The sequence below is a fragment of the Triticum dicoccoides genome, chromosome 5B, assembly GCF_002162155.2.
Source record: "Triticum dicoccoides isolate Atlit2015 ecotype Zavitan chromosome 5B, WEW_v2.0, whole genome shotgun sequence".
NCBI lineage: Eukaryota > Viridiplantae > Streptophyta > Magnoliopsida > Poales > Poaceae > Triticum > Triticum dicoccoides.
The window spans coordinates 692,580,042-692,599,685 of record NC_041389.1 but is presented as its reverse complement, the minus strand read 5'-3'; the positions used below and the strand labels follow the sequence as shown (position 1 = coordinate 692,599,685).

Genomic DNA, 19,644 nt, shown 5'->3' with positions numbered 1-19,644 from the left:
AATTGGATGTAAGTTAGCATGAATTATTATTGTTGACATCACCCAAAGATGAATACGTTGGGAGGCAAGACAATAAGCCCCTATCTTTCTCAGTGTCTGGTTGAAACTCCATAACCACAAGTACTGCGTGAGTGTTAGCAATTGTAGAAGACTATATGATAGTTGAGTATGTGGACTTGCTGAAAAGCTCTATTCTTGACTCTTTCTGATGTTATGATAAATCGCAATTGCTTCAATGACCGAGATTGTAGTTTTTTAGTTCCCAATGAAGTTTCGGAACCATACTTGACATTGTGAATTGATCGTTACTTGAACATAAGAAATCATATGATAAAATCTATTTATGTTGCTGTTATAACAATTATCATGATGCCCTCATGTCCGTATTTTATTTTTATCAACGCCTCTATCTCTAAACATGTGGACATATTTTTTGATTTCGGCTTCCACTTGAGGACAAGCGAGGTCTAAGCTTGGGGGAGTTGATACGTCCATTTTGCATCATGCTTTTATATCAATATTTATTGCATTATGGGCTGTTATTACACATTATGTCTCAATACTTATGGTTATTCTCTCTTATTTTACAAGGTTTACCATGAAGAGGGGGAATGCCGGCAGCTGGAATTCTGGCTGGAAAAGGAGCAAATATTGGAAACCTATTCTGCACAGCTCCAAAAATCCTGAAACTCCACGGAAGTCAGTTTTGGAATTAATAAGAATTATTGAGCGAAGAAAACACCAAAGGGGGCCCACACCCTGGCCAGGAGGGTGGGGGCGCGCTAACCCCTACTGGGTGCGCCCCCTGTCTCCTGGGCCCCCTGGAGGCCCTCCGGTGCCCATCTTATGCTATATGGAGGCTTTTACCCTGGAAAAAAAATCAGAGGCAAGCTTACGGGACGAAACTCCGCCGCCACGAGGCGGAACCAATCTAGGGCTCCGGCAGAGCTGTTCTGCCGGGGAAACTTCCCTCCGGGAGGGGGAAATCATCACCATCGCCATCACCAACGATCCTCTCATTGGGAGGGGTTCAATCTCCATCAACATCTTCACCAACACCATCTCCTCTCAAAACCCTAGTTCATCTCTTGTATCCAATCTTGTATCAAAACCACAAATTGGTACCTGTGGGTTGCTAGTAGTGTTGATTACTCCTTGTAGTTGATGCTAATTGGTTTACTTGGTGGAAGATCATATGTTCAGATCCTTAATGCATATTAATACTCCTCTGATTATGAACATGAATATGCTTTGTGAGTAGTTACGTTTGTTCCTGAGGACATGGGTGAAGTCTTGCTATTAGTAGTCATGTGAATTTGGTATTCGTTCGATATTTTGATGAGATGTATGTTGTCTTTCCTCTAGTGGTGTTATGTGAACGTTGACTATATGACACTTCACCATTATTTGGGCCTAGAGGAAGGCATTGGGAAGTAATAAGTAGATGATGGGTTGCTAGAGTGACAGAAGCTTAGACCCTAGTTTATGCGTTGCTTTGTAAAGGGCTGATTTAGATCCATATGTCTAATGTTGTGGTTAGGTTTACCTTAATACTTATTTTGTAGTTGCGGATGCTTGCAATAGGGGTTAATCATAAGTGGGATGCCTGTCCAAGTAAGGGAAGTACCCAAACACCGGTCCACCCTCATATCAAATTATCAAAGTGCCGAACGTGAATCATATGAGCGTGATGAAAACTAGCTTGACGATAATTTCCATGTGTCCTCGGGAGCGCTTTTCTCATTATAAGAAATTGTCCAGGCTTGTCCTTTGCTACAAAAAGGATTTGGCCACCTTGCTGCACTTTATTTACTTTCATTTCTTGTTACTCGTTACAATTTATCTTATCACAAACATATCTGTTACCTACAATTTCAGTGCTAGCAGAGAAACCTTACTGAAAACCGCTTGTCATTTCCTTCTGCTCCTCGTTGGGTTCGACACTCTTACTTATCGAAAGTTCTACGATAGATCCCCTATAATTGTGGGTCATCACCGCCACCTGAGGGCGCCGCCAGCCGCCGTGCAGCCCTAGTGAAGGTGGTGGCGAGGCCCTGCTGCCCTGCATCCGCTCAGGGAGCTCTGGTTGCCGGGGCGGCGACCCTAGATCTGGTGGGCGGCGCCGCTCTCTCCAGTGGAGGGTGAGGGAGTCCTGGATTAAGGGGTCCTCGGACAGCCGGACTTTATACTTTAGCCGGACTGTTGGACTATGAAGATACAAGATTGAAGACTTCGTCCCATGTCCGGATGGGACTCTCCTTTGCGTGGAAGGCAAGTTTGTATATTCGGATATGTAGATTTCCTTCTCTGTAACCGACTCTATGTAACCCTAGGCCCCTTCGGTGTCTATATAAATCGGAGGGTTTAGTCCATAGGACAACAACAATCATAATCATAGGCTAGCTTCTAGGGTTTAGCCTCTACAATCTCGTGGTAGATCAACTCTTGTAATACTTATATCATCAAGATCAATCAAGCAGGAAGTAGGGTATTACCTCCATCGAGAGGGCCCGAACCTGGGTAAAACATCATGTCCCCTGTCTCCTGTTACCATTAGCCTTAGACGCATAGTTCGGGACCCCCTACCCGAGATCTGCCGGTTTTGACACCGACATTGGTGCTTTCATTGAGAGTTCCACTGTGTCGTCGCTGTAAGGCTTGATGGCTCCTTCAATCATCTTCAACGATACAGTCCAGGTGGAGGTTTTCCTTCCCGGATAGATCTTCGTATTCGGCGGCTTTGCACTGCAGGCCAATTCACTTGGCCATCTGGAGCAGATCGATAGCTATGCCCCTAGCCATCAGGTCAGGTTTGTAAACTTAAACTATACTGCCGATATCCGCGGAGACTTGATCTTCGACGGATTCGAGCCCATGACAGGTGCGCTGAACAGTCATGACGGGCATGACTTTGATCTACCGACGGACAGTATTCGGGATATCGCGCCTATAGTGGCGTCGAGAATCAATCCGGAGCAGATCGTGCCTTCTGAGGGCGGGTGGAAGGACCCCGCCACGGAAGCCGCACACTCATCGCCGTCGGAGCCGAACACTGATTCCACTTCTTGTGAGAGTGGTGTTGTCGGACCCTCGGACTCGTCTCCGGCCACATGATCCAAACCGCGTGCGTCCGTGCCTATCGAATCTGACTGGGCACCTGTCATGGAGTTCACCGCCGCGGATATTTTTCAGCACTCTCCCTTAGGAGATGTGCTAAACTCATTAAGGTCTCTTTCCTTGTCGAGAAATTCCTGACCGAACTATGTCCGGCTCGAGAGAGAAGCGGACAATGAAGAAATTCGTTCCCCACCCACCACCCACTTTATAGCCACTGTCGACGACTTAACCGACGTGCTTGACTTCAACTCTGAAGACATTGACGGTATGGACGACGATGCGGGAGAAGAACAGGAACCACCGCCTATAGGACGCTGGACAGCCACCTCATCATATGATATATATATATATATATATATATATATATATATATATATATATATATATATGGTGGACACATCAAAAGAAGGCGATGGTGACGATACAACGAAGGATAACCCCCTCGATAAGCCACCAAAGCGGCACCGTAGACACCGCTCTAAATCCCGGCACGGTAAAAACAGTGACAACAGCGCAAGAAATAATAACACCCCGGTTGACTCCAAAGGAAACAACGACCCCATGGACCCATCGATGGAGCAGGATGAGCCAGGGGACGATGAGCATAGTCCGGAGCCCACGTTAGATGATGTCGATCCCGAGGGTAAAATTCACCAACCTGTCTCCGGAGAAGAGAGCAGCCCGGACGATGATGCACTCATCATCCTAGAAAAACTCTTGGAACAAGAGAACCTCCACAGAAGGCTTATTGCCACCGTGAGGAGCCTAAAGAAGTAGAAGCAAAGGCTTAAGGCCGCGCAGGATACGCTCAACCGCAGGTGGAACAAAGTGCTCAACACAAAAGAACAATACAGTGACGATCGTCACATAAAGAGCTATCCAAAGCGCAAGCTGCTGCCCGAATTCGACGATGAGGCCGTAGAGCCCATTCCGCCGAAAACGGCCGATCAGCCGGACCGACCGCCCCGTGGCCGTGACAAGACGGTTAATGATGCCGCACACAAACCATCGCACGATTTACGTGAGCTCCTGGACAAAAAGTCAGGTATCGCTAGATCCATCTACGGATCTAGGAAGCACGCTCCGACACAGGATCAGAGCTACCGAAACGATCACATTGATCGAACACCAACTAAGAATCAGAACCAAACACAACAACCGTCGACAGCACGCCATGACACGACCAAATACAGGGGTGCCGCACACCCCCTGTGCTTCACCGATGAGGTACTGGATCATGAATTCCCGAAAGGATTTAAACCCGTGAATATAGAGGCATACGACAGAACTACAGACCCTAGGGTCTGGATCGAGGACTTTATCCTTCATATCCACATGGCTCGTGGAGAAGATCTCCACGCCATTAAATACCTACCCCTCAAATTAAAGGGACCAGCTCGGCACTGGTTGAAAAGCCTTCCCGAAAACTCAATTGGAAGTTGGGAAGAGCTCGAGGATGCTTTCAGGGCCAATTTTCAAGGGACATGTGTCCGACCTCCGGACGCTGACGACCTAAGTCACATAATTCAACAGCCCGGAGAGTCAGCCTGAAAGCTCTAGAACATATTTCTTACTAAGAAGAATCAAATAGTCGATTGTCCGGACGCTGAAGCCTTAGCGGATTTCAAACACAGTATCCGGGATGAATGGCTTGCCAGACACCTCGGCCAAGAAAATCCGAGGACAATGGCAGCCTTAACAAGCCTTATGACCCGCTTTTGCGCGGGCGAGGACAACTGGCTGGCTCGTAGCGGCACTAGCGACCCAAGCACATCCGAAGTCAGGGATGGTAACGGGAAGCCACGACGCAACAAAAACAAGCGTCAAAACAACGATGGCATCCCAGAGAACATGACGGTCAACGCCAGATTCAAGGACTCTCGACCCGGTCAATGGAAGAAGCCATTTAAAGGAAGCAGAGACGAACCGTCTAGCCTAAACAAGATTCTAGACAAATTATGTCAGATTCACGGCACCCGAAAAACCCGCAAACCACACCCACAGAGAGTGTTGGGTTTTCAAGCAGGCCGGAAAACTGAACGCCGAACAAAAGGGGAGGGAGACGCCAAGTGAAGACGAGGATGAGCCTCGTCAGCCGAACACTGGAGGACAGAAAAAATCCCACCAGAAGTCAAAACAGTGAATATGATTTACGTAACTCATATTCCAAAGAGAACGCGCAAACGCGCACTCAGGGACGTATACGCTGTTGAGCCCGTCGCCCCCAAATTTAATCCCTGGTCGGCCTGCCCGATCACATTTGATCGCAGGGACCATCCCACTAGTATCCGACACGGTGCCTTGGTGCTCGACCCAATAATTGACTGATACCATCTCACACGAGTCCTTATGGACGGCGGCAGTAGTCTAAACCTGATATATGAGGACACTACCTTTAAAGGAGTGATACCAGGCATCAAGGCCCACTGTACGGGCTCTCTAGTACTAGAGGTTGTATTCAGTTCTCCCGACAACTTCAGAAGCGAGGAATTAACCTTCGACATCGCTCCATTCTGAAGCGGCTACCATGCACTGCTCGGAAGAATGGCCTTCGCTCGTTTTAATGCGGTACCGTGTTACGCCTACCTCAAACTAAAGATGCCCGGTCCATGCAGCATTATCACAGTTAGCAGAAATATAGAGCGTTCCTTACGCGTGGAAGAATACGTGGCGGCTCTAGCAGCCAAACACCGAGCGGTCCCTCCAACTAGGACAAATGGCCGGTCGTCAAGACCATGGACACGGTTAGATGAGTCCAGCGCTCCACCCAATGTAACAGCCCAGTTGGGATTTCCCCATAAAAGATGTTAGGGGCTGCTCGTAAAAAAGAGCCCATAAGTTTGACTCGACCCTATCAATACCATAGCATATTGCATTTTCATGGTTCACTCAGATTACCAAACACCTCGCACGAAGTCTTTCACCTGGGTCTTTTCTTTTTTTTTACAGATGATCATCATGCTACCCCCTTCCAGGATACGACACAATGGAAATAAAGGCGCAGACGTGAAGCAGGGCCCCGCTCCAAGGTTTCTTTTTAGATAAGACCCTGCGTAAACCTTTTTAATATCTCTTGTTGCTTCTTCCCCTCTGGAAACTTTATATAATCGGGAGGAATACGGGCGTTTTCAGCATTTTTGTCACACCAGACTACTGCTCGTACCTAGAAACTCAAGGCTTATTGTCAAGGGCGTTATTCAGCCCAGTAAACATTACAAAGTCCGAATACCTTAGGGAGTGTTCGGCGTCGCGAGTTTGGCCTTATATGCATCAGCTCCGAATCATGTCTTTGGTCAAATGTTGGGTTTGCCAAGCTCCCGTGTTTTGCTACCTTACGTTCCGTTCTATCGGCTAAGGCGGCAGCGGGAGAACTACTGCGGTTGTGCCCCGGTTCATCTGGACAAGCACCTCAGTAGAGAAAGCCGAAAACTGACTGTCGTGACACAGCGCAAGACTGGTCAACCACTCGATGACCCAGCGGAATCTTCGCGATTCCTCCACATTAACGAAGGACCGGTTTCCCGGTCACGTACATACGCGCACCATATCCGGCTGAGCGCGAAAGTACCAGGGGCTATATAGTAGCCCCACCATCAAACTCCTATGTCTAAGTGAAAGTGTTAAAGCTATATAGTCCGATTGCCTGGTTCGCCACGCTATCACCTCCTTAACAGACCAAAACGTTGGATCAAGTGTAACTACGCGTTTTCTCGAACACCCCCGCATTATATGCGTGGGGGCTAAAGCCGACGACTGCAAACTTTTAGGTTATATTCATACACAAACGGCCGCACAGGAGGCATTATAATACTTTCGGGCAAAAGTATAAACACAACCTTTATAATCAAAATAACATTGTCTTTACAATCGCGATACATGTTATTCGAACATGGCACTTTTTGAGCACTGAGCCTCTATTAAACGGGCGCCTTCTAAGACTTCTTTGAAATAGTGCTCGTCCAGGTCTTGGTCATCTGCCGCATTCCTGGTTGCAATAGCGGTGGTTTCCATCCTAGCCCAGTATGTTTTAACACGGCCAAGAGCCATCCGCGCACCCTCTATGCACGCCGACCTCTTCACAACATCGATATGCGACACAGCACCAAGGAATTGTTGCACCAATCCAAAATAGCTGTCCGGCCTTGGTCCTTGTGGCCAAAGATGATCCACGACAGACCTCATAGCAAGCCCGGACAACCTGTGGAGTTCAACCCATGCGGCCATCTTTTCATTCAATGGCAGCGGACGCGTCGGGGCACTGAACTACGACCAGAATAACCTCTCAGCCTTATGGTCTTTCCGATCTTTGTAAAACTCGGTCGCATCAGCAGCTCTCTTTGCCAGGTCCGCATATGAGTCCGCCGCACTCCACAACTTATCCAGAGGGGCATACTTCAGATCTCCGAATTTCATCCGCAGCAGATAGGGCTTCCCAGTTACGATATCTCCGGCTTCACGAAGCTCCTCCCTCATCCCCCTCATTTCAGAGCGGGTTTCCTTGGCTGCCTCCAGGGACTTCTTCAGGTCAGCCACTTTTGCTTGATTTTCCTCTTCAAGGAGCTCACGGCGGTTGGCGGCATCCTTCAGCTCGGTAGCCATCTGGGCTATCTTTTCTTCGCTCCGGTGATGAGCAGCCTGTTCGGCTTTCAGTTCTTCGACCGCCTTCATGGCGGCCGCATCACTTCTTCGAGCTTGTTCCTTGGCTCGGGCAAGCTCCGCCCGAAGGATCTCTACGGCAGTAGCTCCATCTGCAGTCACAATATATTATAAGATACTAGCACAATGCTCCTCTTACAATTCACTGACATGCCGAACATACATACCCTGGGCCTCGTCAAGCCGCTTATTAACAAGCGCGATGTCGGCATCCGCCACGTCCAGCTGCCGCTTTAGTTCGGCAAAATCAGAAGTCCGGTCAGCTTCCGGACAATCAGCCGCCTGCACATACATAGCAGCGCGATTATTACCTGGGATTACGATCCTCTATTTGCCACCTCTAGGTGGCAACCAGAGTCTTAGGGGCTACTATCTATACAGAGCACACTTAGCATGTGCGATACCATCACAAATACATATATTATTTTGTGTACCTCGAAGCCGCTCAGCAGACTCGCAAAGGCTTCATCCAACCCGCTTTTGGCGGATGAAATCCTCTCAATCACCGTACCCATTAAGGTACGATGTGTCTCTGAGATGGTCGCTCACCCCAGCAGACCCATCAGGGTGCCCTACTGTATGCCGGACAATCCCGGACTCTCCCTATCGTTCTCCCTGGGCACCGAATAGCCCGAACCTTGGGTAGCCGAAGTGTCAACTTCTGGCCTCGGCGGATCGGGAGAAATCCTCTGTGACGACACCTCGGGGTCGTCCGTCCCATGTGACAGGGAGGCAAGGGGAGGCGTCTCGCTCTCCATCATCTCCGGAGGACGAACTCTGTGGAGAAGGGCTACAAGCTGGACTGCAACAAATATGTTTCAGTCATTATCCTTAGAGACAAAACAGGGTACATTTACCGAAGCACTCTTTTACTTACGGCTCGGTGGAGGGCAGACCCCCTTGCGAGGTTTTCCTCCCTTGTTTAGAAGCCTCCGTTTCCAAGTCTTCGGAGGCGGCCCTTTTCTTACCTTGGGGAGAAGGGATTTTAGATTCCCCTCCCCGGTTATCCTCCTTCACGGAGGCACTTACTCCTCCAATTTGGATGTGTAAAAAATGAGGCCCATCTGTGGCTTCCCTACTCCCCCCTCGTCTTCTCCTGATGGCACCTAATACGGCGCGCGCTCAAGCATCCTGGTCAACAAAGGATTCGGCGAGCCTTCGGGAAGGGGGGTCGGACACCTAATCCTCTCCGCCTTCCTCGACCAGTCCTGGCAGAGAGCAATCTTTCTGAATGGTGTCATGATAAACAGGAAGGATGGTGTGTTCGGTAGCGGAATTACTTACTTGGGTATCCGGGTGGTTGCAATTGAGACCCGCGTCCTCGGTGGTGTCCGGACACTTTATTCGTGATCCGAAGTAAGACCCATACATCTCTTTGAGCGTCATGCCGAAGAATTGTTGAATGGTTCGCGGTCCTTCCAGGTTGAACTCCCACATACGGAGAGGACGACGCTGGTAGGGCATGACTCGACAAACCAGCATCACTTGCATTATCTTGACAAGACAGATATCCCTCTTAAGGAGGTCTCGGATGCGGCTTTGCAGTGTCGGCACGTCGTTAATTGGCCCCCAATCTAGTCCATTGTTGACCCATGCTGCCAGTTGCGGCGGGGGGCCCGAGCGGAACGCTGGAGTTGCCGTCCACTTTGTACCTCGGGGAGTTGTGATGTAAAACCACTTCTGCTGCCATAAATCAGATGTTTCCGCGAAAGAACCCTTCGGCCATGGGGCGTCGACGCCTTTGCTTATTACAGCACCTCCGCACTCCGCGTGACGCCCGTCAATCACCCTCGGCCTCACGTTGAAAGTCTTGAGCCATAGGCCGAAGTGGGGGGTAATGCAGGGAAAGGCTTCACACACGATGATAAACGACGAGATGTGAAGAATGGAATCCGGAGCTAGATCATGGAAATATAGCCCGTAATAGAACATAAGCCCCCTCACGGAGGGATCGAGACTGAAACCTAGCCCTCGGAGGAAGTGGGAAACAAATACGACACGCTCATTTGGTTCGGGAGTGGGGATGACCTGCCCTTGAGCAGGCAGCCTGTGCGGGATTTCAGCGGTGAGATACCTGGCCTCCCTGAGCTTCCGGATGTCCTCCTCTGTGATGGAGGAAGCCATCCACCGGCCTTGAAAATTGGATCCGGACATGGTCGAAGGACCGAAGTGCTTTAGCTTGAACCTTGGGTGTTGGAACTCGAGGTGCGGGAGGGGAAGGGTCAAGCATGGGAAGAAAAGGACAGGCCTTGGCCCCTTTATAAAGAGGACGAATATCAAGCGTCCCCCGCGTGACCGTTTGGGACTTGCCTAAAATCGAGGAGTCATATTAAACAAACACGGTTGGGTTACCCACGCCCGTATTGATGAGAATCCAGTGATAAGGGGGACACGATCTTTGCTTCGACAGGACGTGCCAATAAAACCGCCTCGCAGCATGTGTAGTGGCTGGATCGGAAAAACGGTTCGAATAAAGACTGGGCCGTGGTGGGACGTCACGCTATGAAAAGCTGTCAACGGATTAGATTTGTTGAAAATTATACTCTCTACTGTGGTATGCGGAATTTGTTTTGCAGAGCCGGACACGATCCTTGTGTTCTAAATCTTCTATGGAGTATTCGGAGAAGGAACCCGCCTTGCAATGCCGAAGACAATCTGCGCGCCGGACTCATCGTCATTGAAGCCTGGTTCAAGGGCTACTGAGGAAGTCCTGGATTAAGGGGTCCTCGGACAGTCGGACTATATACTTTAGCCGAACTGTTGGACTATGAAGATACAAGATTGAAGACTTCGTCCCGTGTCCGGATGAGACTCTCCTTTGCGTGGAAGGCAAGCTTGGGTATTCGGATATGTAGATTTCCTTCTCTGTAACCGACTCTGTGTAACCCTAGCCCCCTCCGGTGTCTATATAAACCGGAGGGTTTAGTCCGTAGGACAACAACAATCATAATCATAGGCTAGCTTCTAGGGTTTAGCCTCTACGATCTCGTGGTAGATCAACTCTTGTAATACTCATATCATCAAGATCAATCAAGCAAGAAGTAGGGTATTACCTCCATCGAGAGGGCCCGAACCTGGGTAAAACATCGTGTCCCCTGCCTCCTGTTACCATTAGCCTTAGACGCACAGTTCGGGACCCCCTACCCGAGATCTGCCAGTTTTGACACCGACAGAGGGCGCTGTGGGTGCTGGCCGTCCCTCCGGCGTGCGGGCGGCGGAGGTGCCTCGTTGTTGCGGGCTGCTCCGGTGGCTCTGCCAGATCGGATCTCCAGCCCCTTCCGTCTGCTCTACATCCCCTCACCGGTCTGGATTCAGCGCGTCCGTGCTGCAAGATCTGGCCCCTGAGGTGCGGTGGAGGGAGCTTGGAACGGGGGATTCCCCTGGTCGATTCCGCATCGACCTCGACGTCAGCGGTGCATCGGCTCCGAATCCCCTCATGAGGGCGCGTTGAGTTACCCTCCCTCCACCTCCCCTCCCCTGTTTTTCCCCAGGTGAAAATCTAGGCCTTTGCCGGCCATCGACGGTGCTCCATCATCATGGTCCTCCTTGGAGGCGTCGGCTAGGGGTAGGGGTTGGGTTGGATGCCTGCAGTTCTTGGTTGGTGGCGGCCACGGTGCAGTGCTTGCTCGGGTTTCCGGCATGGTGGATATGAGGTGTTGCGCCCTGCTATCCTTCAGTGGTTGCTGCCCTGCCGCGCTCATGCTCCGCTGGCCGGTTTACGGCATCCACGTGTTGTGGCACGGCTTGGATGTAGAGGAGATTGGTTCTCCTCTCTAGCATTTGCACGTCCGGGGTGTGGCACATCCAATGTTTTCCTCCCTACAGGCACGATCCTCCTCTACACTACTTGCTCGGTGCCCGGTGGATGTCTCTGTATTTGTTGTTCTGTTCTGCGAAGTACCTCCGGCGGCTTGGTCTTGTTTGCTTTGTACTGGCAAGTTTGCACTTTGGTCTGTCGAAGTGTGATCTCACTTGTAATCTTTCAGTTTTTCTCCAAGCTTTGCCTTGTAATAATCAGCACCATGTATCCTAGCCGGTTGATGGCTTCATTAATTTGAAGTCGGGCTTTATGCCTTTCATCTAAAAAAGTATAGACCATGCTCGTGTGTAGTAGCATGCGGAGTTGACAGTAGGCTGCTGTGTGTGTCCCTGCACTGTAGCGACGTCTGTGTGTGCTGAGGATGTCTGAGCATGGCTACAGGCCGTACATGTGTGTGTTTGTGTAACTGCACACAAAAGAGAGGGAGCCGACTATGTTGCTGGCCAGAGCAAAAGAGAGGAAGGCATTCGTTGCCTGAAGAGAAAACTGAACCTGTGTCTCATCTCTAGTTTTTCCCTGGCTTTGCATTTCGTCGAACACCTCCTGAGCGTAGTGAGATCCACCAAAGCAGAGCGTGAAGTGGAGTTCCTGCCAACACAAACCAAAGGCATGTTAAAACCTGCCAACACAAACCATCGAGAGACACAAGAAGGGAAGCAAGAAGCATTGGTAGAGAGAGAGAAGAAGAAAACAATCTGGAGAATCTCATCTACTCACGTTTCAGTCCCCAGCAGCCGGTGCTGTGCGACGAGGTCGGCGAAGGAGGCACGACCGGCGAGGATCTGGTCACGGGGCTCACCGAGGAGCGTGGCGACATCGGTGCGTGTGGTGGCGGAGAAGACCCGGCCCTCGGGCTCCTTCCAGGAAGCCTCGCGCCGCTCCTCCTCGTGCTTGATCCAGATGTAGGACACCCGCCCCATCTCCTTCACCGTCGCCGCAGACGCCATCTCTCCATCCTTCCGCCGCTTGCCGCCCCGGTTGCTTCGGGAGGTTGGTTCCTCGTGTTGGGGGTAGCAGAGGAGAGGAGGAGCGGTGGGCGGCGGCGATGGAAACATGGAGGAGTTCTGTGGCGGCTGGGGGAGGGGTGGAGTCGGAGACGTGATGTTTTTTTTTTCAACTGAGACGTGATGTTGGTTCGGGGTTACGATGTCATGAGCAGATTGGTGGGCATGACTGGGACCGTACGTTGGTGGCAGACTGGCAGAACATTTGATCCCGTCCATTCATTTCGACGGCAGACCAGGGCTCTTAGATATAATTAAGTGAGTTAGATTCAAGGGTGCTGGTTTTCTTGTGTACAATAAGTTTGGTGGGTTTAGACTAATTCATGTTTGCTCTTTAAATAGTAGTATAGATATAGAAATAATTTTGATGGGTTTAGACTAATTCATGTTTGCTTTTTTAATAGTAATATAGATTAATAATAGTATAGATATAGATGGATATGCCAAACGGGCCCCGAAAATGGATTAGAAGTTCGTGAGTTTAAGTTTGACGACACGTTTTCAACACGGATGTGATGTGAGCCAACAATAGTAAGTCAAGTGGGTTGTCTCAAAAAAACATTTCGTAAAACGCTCCTCCCTAAAACACGGGCGGTACGAATCGATAATGGCATTTTTTTCTTTCTGTTGGAAGCAATTTAATGTTCCCCAGAACAATTATGTGTTTGTTTGAAGCACATATTTTCTAGTTTCAAACAAAATAATTGTTCTATTTAGGACGCAAAACTAAGTTTGCCCATTATTAAAAATTCGCCAAATCAGCAAAAAATTGCTTCATATGGAAGCAAAATTTGTTTCATATGGAAGCATAACTGAATAACCGTGGAAACAGTTTTATGCTCAATATAAGGAAACATACTACATAGCGGAAAATCTCACTTTTCTAGAGCTATTATAGGTTCCTTAAATCAGAAGTTCTTTTCCTAAAAATATGGAAAAGCAGAATCGGCGAGCAATTAATCCCGGGTAAGACCCAAGATGAGATGAACACACCACAGAAGAACGCCAATAAGAAGAAACAGAAGTGCGATGATGGTGATGCAATCAACAGTGCGAAAGATGTTCCAACCTCTGAGATATCGGCGTCCTCCCTTGTGGGGGACGATCGGACGCAATGAAAATATTAGGTTGGAACTGTCGGGGGCTCGGGAACGCCCCGGCGGTTCGAGCGTTGCTGGACGTCCAGCGATGATGCAGCCCTGATGTGATGTTCTTGTCGGAGACTCATCTCGATATCTATCCGGCTGAGTGTTTGCGTAGGAGATTGGGGATGGCCCATAAACTGGTGTGTCCTAGTGATGGTAGGAAGGGAGGTCTCGCTCTCTACTGGAGAAATAATATCAAAGTTCATAGGTTAGCTCTTGATTCAATGTTCATTGATGTTAAAATTGAGGAAATAAATAATACTGTTTGGCGCTTGACTAGGAATTTAAGTGGGAAAATAAACATTTAACATGGAGTCGTATGCGGCAACTCCATCAGGCGTATAATCTCCCTTGGCTACTAATAGGCGATCTGAACGAAATACAGTTCTTGCATGATAAAGAAGGAGGGAATCCTAGACCTCCCCAATATATGCGTGCATTCCAGGATGCCATTGATGGCTGTGAATTACATGACATGGGCTTCATTGGTGACCGGTTCACATGGTACAGGGGAAGAATAAAAGAAAGACTAGACCGTGGGCTAGTGAATGATGCTTGGATTAATATGTTCCCCCAAGCTGCACTGGAAAACTTGGAGTTCAATCATTCAGATCATCGCCCTCTGCTAGTGGATTCAGAATACCACAGTGGGGCAGCCCGATCAAGTAACAATGCTGAACCGAAGAGATTTGAGGCTCGTTGGCTGCGTGAGGAGAGTTTTAATGACACTGTTGAGAAAGCTTGGACTGATATCGGGTCAGACCCATCAATCAGCAATATATATGATAAACTAAACAAGATGCACGCCCTATTTCATGACTGGGAGGGTCCTCAAGAAACCAAAGAAGCGGCTCCGGAAAGCGCAAAAAGACCTTGAGAAAATTATGGCAGGACCAATGGACGATGCTAGTGAAGAAAGAAGAAAAGAATTAGCGGAATTGATAGAATACCTGTTGGAACTTGAGGAGATTCAGGTTATGCAAAGATCAAGAGCAAAGTGGTTGAAGTACAGAGATCGCAACATAGGTTTCTTCCAGGCTTTTGCCTCGGCGAGAAGAAAAAAGAATTTTGTGAAACGGTTAAAGGATGATGAGGGTAATTGGCTGGAGGGAATGCCTGAGCTGAATAATCACATTCTTAATTATTTCTCTCACTTGTTTAGTTCAGAAGTGCAGCATACAGATCCGGCCTTATTGCAGAAGGTCCAACGCAAAGTTTCTGACCAAATGAATAACTTTCTAATGGCGCCTTTTACGGCTGATGATGTAAAGAAAGCAGTATTCAGTATAGGAGACTTCAAGGCCCCGGGACCAGATGAACTACACGCGATATTCTTTAAAAGGTACTGGAACTTAATTGGAGAAGAAATAACCCCGGAAGTACTAGCTGCTATCAACTCCAAACAGATACCTGCTGAATGGAATGACACCACTATTGTCATGATACCCAAGATAGATTCTCCAGAACTGGTAACACAATTTCGCCCTATTAGCCTTTGCAATGTGTTATACAAAATAATTTCTAAGATGCTAGCTCAAAGACTGAAAAGTATCCTGTCAGAGATTATTTCCCCTACACAAAGTGCTTTTGTGCCAAGACGGATGATTACTGATAACATCTTGATTGCATATGAATGTGTGCACAAAATCAAGAATAAGAGAGCTGGACAGACGGGATTGTGTGCAGTCAAGCTTGATATGCACAAAGCTTATGATAGGGTGGAATGGTCTTTTCTGCGTGATATGATGCTCACACTCGGTTTCGATAATCAGTGGGTTGAGATGATGATGGCATGTGTGAGCTCTGTGAGATATAAAGTAAGGTTCAACTCTCAAGAGATAGATTCATTTACTCCAACGAGAGGTATTAGGTAGGGGGAACCCCTTTCTCCCTATCTATTTCTCTTATGTGCAGAAGGTCTTTCTAGTTTACTGCAGTATGAAGAAGAAGTTGGTGGCATAGAGGGAATTAGAGTGTGTAGAAATGCACCGTCAGTATCACACCTTTTATTCGCTGACGATTCTCTTATTCTATGAAAGCAGATGTTTTAAATGCAGCTTCCTTACAGCATGTTCTAGATACCTACTGTCATAGCTCGGGACAGATGGTGAGTCTGCCAAAATCAAGTGTATTTTTTAGTCCTAACACTCCGGCCACATCAAGGACTGAGATTTGTCAGGAATTACATATTGATACTGAAGCATTGTCTGACAAGTATCTGGGGCTGCCGGCAATGGTGGGGGCTAATAGAAGCGATTGTTTCAAACATTTTTATGAAAGAATCAAAGAGAGACTAAAGGGGTGGATGGAAAAGCAATTATCTATAGGGGTAAAGAGATTCTTATTAAGGCGGTTTCCCAAGCTATTCCGGTGTTTGCTATGTCAGTGTTTAGCCTACCTAAAGGGGTCTGTAAGACATCACCAATTTGATTGCCCAATTCTGGTGGGGTGATGACGAGGACCGCAAAAGAATGCATTGGTACACCTGGTGGAAGCTTTGTTACCCAAAAAATGAAGGAGGGATGGGCTTTAGGGATCTCCACTCCTTTAATCTTGCTATGCTATCATAACCAATCCAGAGTCTCTTTGTGCGTGGGTACTAAAAGCAAAATATTTTCCTAATCGTAGTCTGCTCCATGCTACATTGAAAAATGGATCCTCCTTCACTTGGCAAAGTATCATGAAAGGATTGGAAACCTTCAAATTGGGATACATTTGGAGGATTGGAAACGGTGAGAAGGTCAATATATGGACTGATCCATGGATCTCAGGGAGCCCGGATAGGAAGGTTATTTCAGGTCGTGGTCATACTCTGCTCAATTTTGTTAGTGACTTAATCGATCCTATATCAGGGACATGGGATGAAGTACTGCTTCGAACAATTCTGAATCCGGTGGACGTTAGGCGAATTATGCAAATACCGCTGAGTCACAATGCATTTGACGATTTTATTGCGTGGCATCCTGACCGCGGAGGGATATTTACTGTACGATCGGCGTACAAAATACAGTGGTATCGGACTTTTGGGACACACACAAACATGGTTGAACGCCCAAGGCAATCCCAAGCTCCGGAAGTGTGGACTAGACTCTGGAAACTAAAGACTCTGGAAACTAAATATAGCACGTAAAGTTTCGATATTTTGCTGGCGTGCTCTTCATGAAATCATCCCTCTAAAATCCATACTGATGAACAGGCATGTGGGATCGGATGGTCATGAAGCTGCTGAGGATATAAAACATCTTCTCTTTGAATGTTTCACGGCCAGAGAACTTTGGAGAGGCCTGGGCATATTGGAAATTCTTGACGAAGCTGCAACGGTGGATCGCTCCGGTTCGGTAATATTGGAGCATTTACTGTTGGCAGAGGATAAGCCAGTTCCAATGAAGCCGAACTTGGATATTAAACAAATTCTTGTTGTTGGTAGTTGGTACCTCTGATGGACTCGTCGCCAACACACTCATGATGGAGCAACACCCCCGCCAATGAGATGGCCTATGTCGGTCCCAGCAATTGTGAACAATTTTCATCAAGCAAATGAGAAGAACATGGTGACAAATGAACAAAGATGGTTGAAACCCAGTTCAAAATTTGTTAAGTTAAATGTAGATGCCTCCTTCTATGCGGATGAGGGTGCTGGAGCATCGGCGGCAATCCTTAGAGATGAGAAGGGTTATTTTTTGGCAGCTCAGTGCAAATATATTCGGTATGCATCTGATGTAGTTACCTCGGAAGCTATGGCGATGAGAGATGGATTGATCTTTGCAAGCTCGTTAGGATTCAACAGGGTGGAGGCAGAGTCAGATTCTTCAATTGTTATTGACTATTGCTCGGATAGACAAAATGGTGGGATTCGGCTGCAGCAGTATTTGCGGAATGCGTTGACGTGTCTTTGTCAATTGGGAAGGTTATCTTTAAACGTTGTGCTCGTTCTTCGAATCAAGCGGCGCATGTGCTAGCTAGTTACTGTTTTTGTAATAAGATTTGTAGTTCATGGACTGATGAGCCCCCGGCTTGTCTGGTTTCCAAACTCATATACGATATAATTCCTATTTGAAATCAATAAAGCTAGCCATGATGGCCTTCCCTCAAAAAAAAAGTCTGGTTCTTTTTTTTTTTGGGACAATGTAGGTCTGGTTTTTTTTTTGAGACAATGTATGTCTGGTTCGTGGTTCTCTACGGCTCAAAGCAGAATCAGTCCGGTAGTACCTGGGCTGGGCCTCTAGCGTAATCAAACCCAAAGCCCGAGGAGACAGAGAGTCCGTCCATGGCGCCCTCCGCTCTGCTCCGCGCCGCCCTCCGCCACCGCGCCCGCATCGCCGCCCCGCTCTCGTCCACCTCCCCGCTCACCCACACGCCTACACCTCCTCCCTTCCCCGATCGCATCCCCAACCCCGCCGCCCGGCGCCACCTGATCACCCCAAGCCGCCGGCCATGCCCGCACCCGCCCTCCTCCGCCTCGGCGGCGCCGTCCTCCTACTACATGGACATGTACAGGATCCTGCTCCGCGCCAGCTTCTCGCACCCGCTCTCGACCTCCTCGCGCTCCACCGACCAGGGAAAGGAGAAGGAGAAAGAGGGCGGCGTCCCGCCGGTGTCGGTGTCGTGGGTGGAGACACAGAGGTGGCTCCCGGAGGCGGCGCGCCCGTACGGGATGCTCGCTCGCCTCGACAAGCCCATCGGCACCTGGCTCCTCGGCTGGCCCTGCATGTGGTACGCTTACTAGTTACCATTTGCGTAGAAAGCAGCTCACTTGAGGGCTAGAGAGCAGCCTGAGATCACATTTGAAGATTTACTGTGCGCACTAACATTTTATAGGTTCGATCATTGTCTTAAATTTCGACTTCATGCCTGCTAGCTCTTGGGGTTCAGGAAGAAAAGAACAAAAAGTTTATTACCTACACATCAACTCCTTTTACCCTGTCATACGTTAGTACCAACTCACTTATAGAGCTGCTGTAACCTTTGCTTCATAGGTCAATCACAATGGCGGCAATGCCGGGGGAGCTCCCTTACTTGAGAATGCTGGCGCTCTTCGGATGTGGAGCTGTGCTCCTCAGGGGCGCGGGTTGCACCGTGAATGATCTTCTCGACCGCGACATTGATAACAAGGTGATTGATCGTTTTTCCTCTAGTTTTTTGTTCTTGGAAACAGAACCACCCTTAGCTTATTCAGTTTCCAGATCTAAGTGCTGTCTTCTTAGCAGAGCTCAGTGCTGATAGTTCTCTTAAGATCTCCAGGTTGCGCACTCTGCCATAAGTGGCCACTGAATGCTGTATCTAGGTAGGAACTGGTTGTTTTTACCATAGCAGTACATCTTTTAGAGTATTTAAATTGCATGTTTGCATCGCTCGCTGAACTGTGTTTTTTTTGCAGCTACGAACAGTCCATCAGTTTTCAGTGAATTCATGTGTGGCATCAGTAAAGCTTTTACTTGGAAATAACAACTGCATGGTCAGGAGCAGTGCTTATATTAGTTAACTAGCAGTGCGACCCGCGCGTTTGCGCGGCTAGATATGACATATTTCGTGAACTATCATTTGGATTAATCAAATATATTGGTTGCAGAAACATAATTAGGGAAAACCATGCTTTTCTATAGACATGGTTTACAACTTTTTGTATTGTCTTCGTGGCAAAGCTGTCAACAGAAGACGCTAGTTTGGGTGTTCGGCTGATTATGTAACAGACAAACTTATGGACCAATCTTGGGTTTTCCTCTTCTCCTCATCCTCGCTTATTGGGGTCTATCTTCCCACTAATAATTTTAGATATGATTTTAGTACAGATTAAATCTAAATAGTGAATGCTGATACCAAGGTTGTCAGAATCGCGATTCTGTTATACGATTCTACGACTTTACGATCCAAACTAATCTCTCTGATTCTACGATTTTAGTTA

At 48.2% G+C, this 19,644-nt stretch overlaps 2 protein-coding genes across 2 annotated transcripts in view; one reads left to right on the top strand and one right to left on the bottom strand.

Annotated features, from left to right (window-relative positions):
- LOC119306683 overlaps nucleotides 1–12,676 on the bottom strand; it is a 13,437-nt gene extending 761 nt beyond the window's left edge. Inside the window, exons 1-2 of the mRNA XM_037582842.1 lie at nucleotides 12,311–12,676; nucleotides 12,086–12,181 (exon numbers count right to left, since the gene is read on the bottom strand). Coding sequence (XP_037438739.1) covers nucleotides 12,086–12,181; nucleotides 12,311–12,648 — 434 coding nt within the window. The 5' untranslated portion in view covers nucleotides 12,649–12,676. The remainder of the gene's footprint in view (nucleotides 1–12,085; nucleotides 12,182–12,310) is intronic.
- A 5,333-nt stretch (nucleotides 12,677–18,009) lies between these two features.
- LOC119310554 (4-hydroxybenzoate polyprenyltransferase, mitochondrial-like) lies at nucleotides 18,010–19,323 on the top strand. The gene is made up of 4 exons (XM_037586265.1): nucleotides 18,010–18,455; nucleotides 18,719–18,854; nucleotides 19,120–19,197; nucleotides 19,312–19,323. Exons 1-4 carry the CDS (start codon nucleotides 18,010–18,012, stop codon nucleotides 19,321–19,323), a joined length of 672 nt encoding a protein of 223 aa, XP_037442162.1.
- Nucleotides 19,324–19,644: the final 321 nt, after the last annotated feature.

What these genes read in the sequence shown, in the direction of transcription:
- LOC119310554 (XM_037586265.1), top strand. Translation starts at nt 18,010, where the DNA reads ATGGCGCCCTCCGCTCTGCTCCGCGCCGCCCTCCGCCACCGCGCCCGC. An exon ending in CTCGGCTGGCCCTGCATGTG is followed by an intron (nt 18,456 to 18,718) that starts GTACGCTTACTA and finishes TTTGCTTCATAG; the next exon opens with GTCAATCACAATGGCGGCAA. An exon ending in ACCGCGACATTGATAACAAG is followed by an intron (nt 18,855 to 19,119) that starts GTGATTGATCGT and finishes TTTTTTTTGCAG; the next exon opens with CTACGAACAGTCCATCAGTT.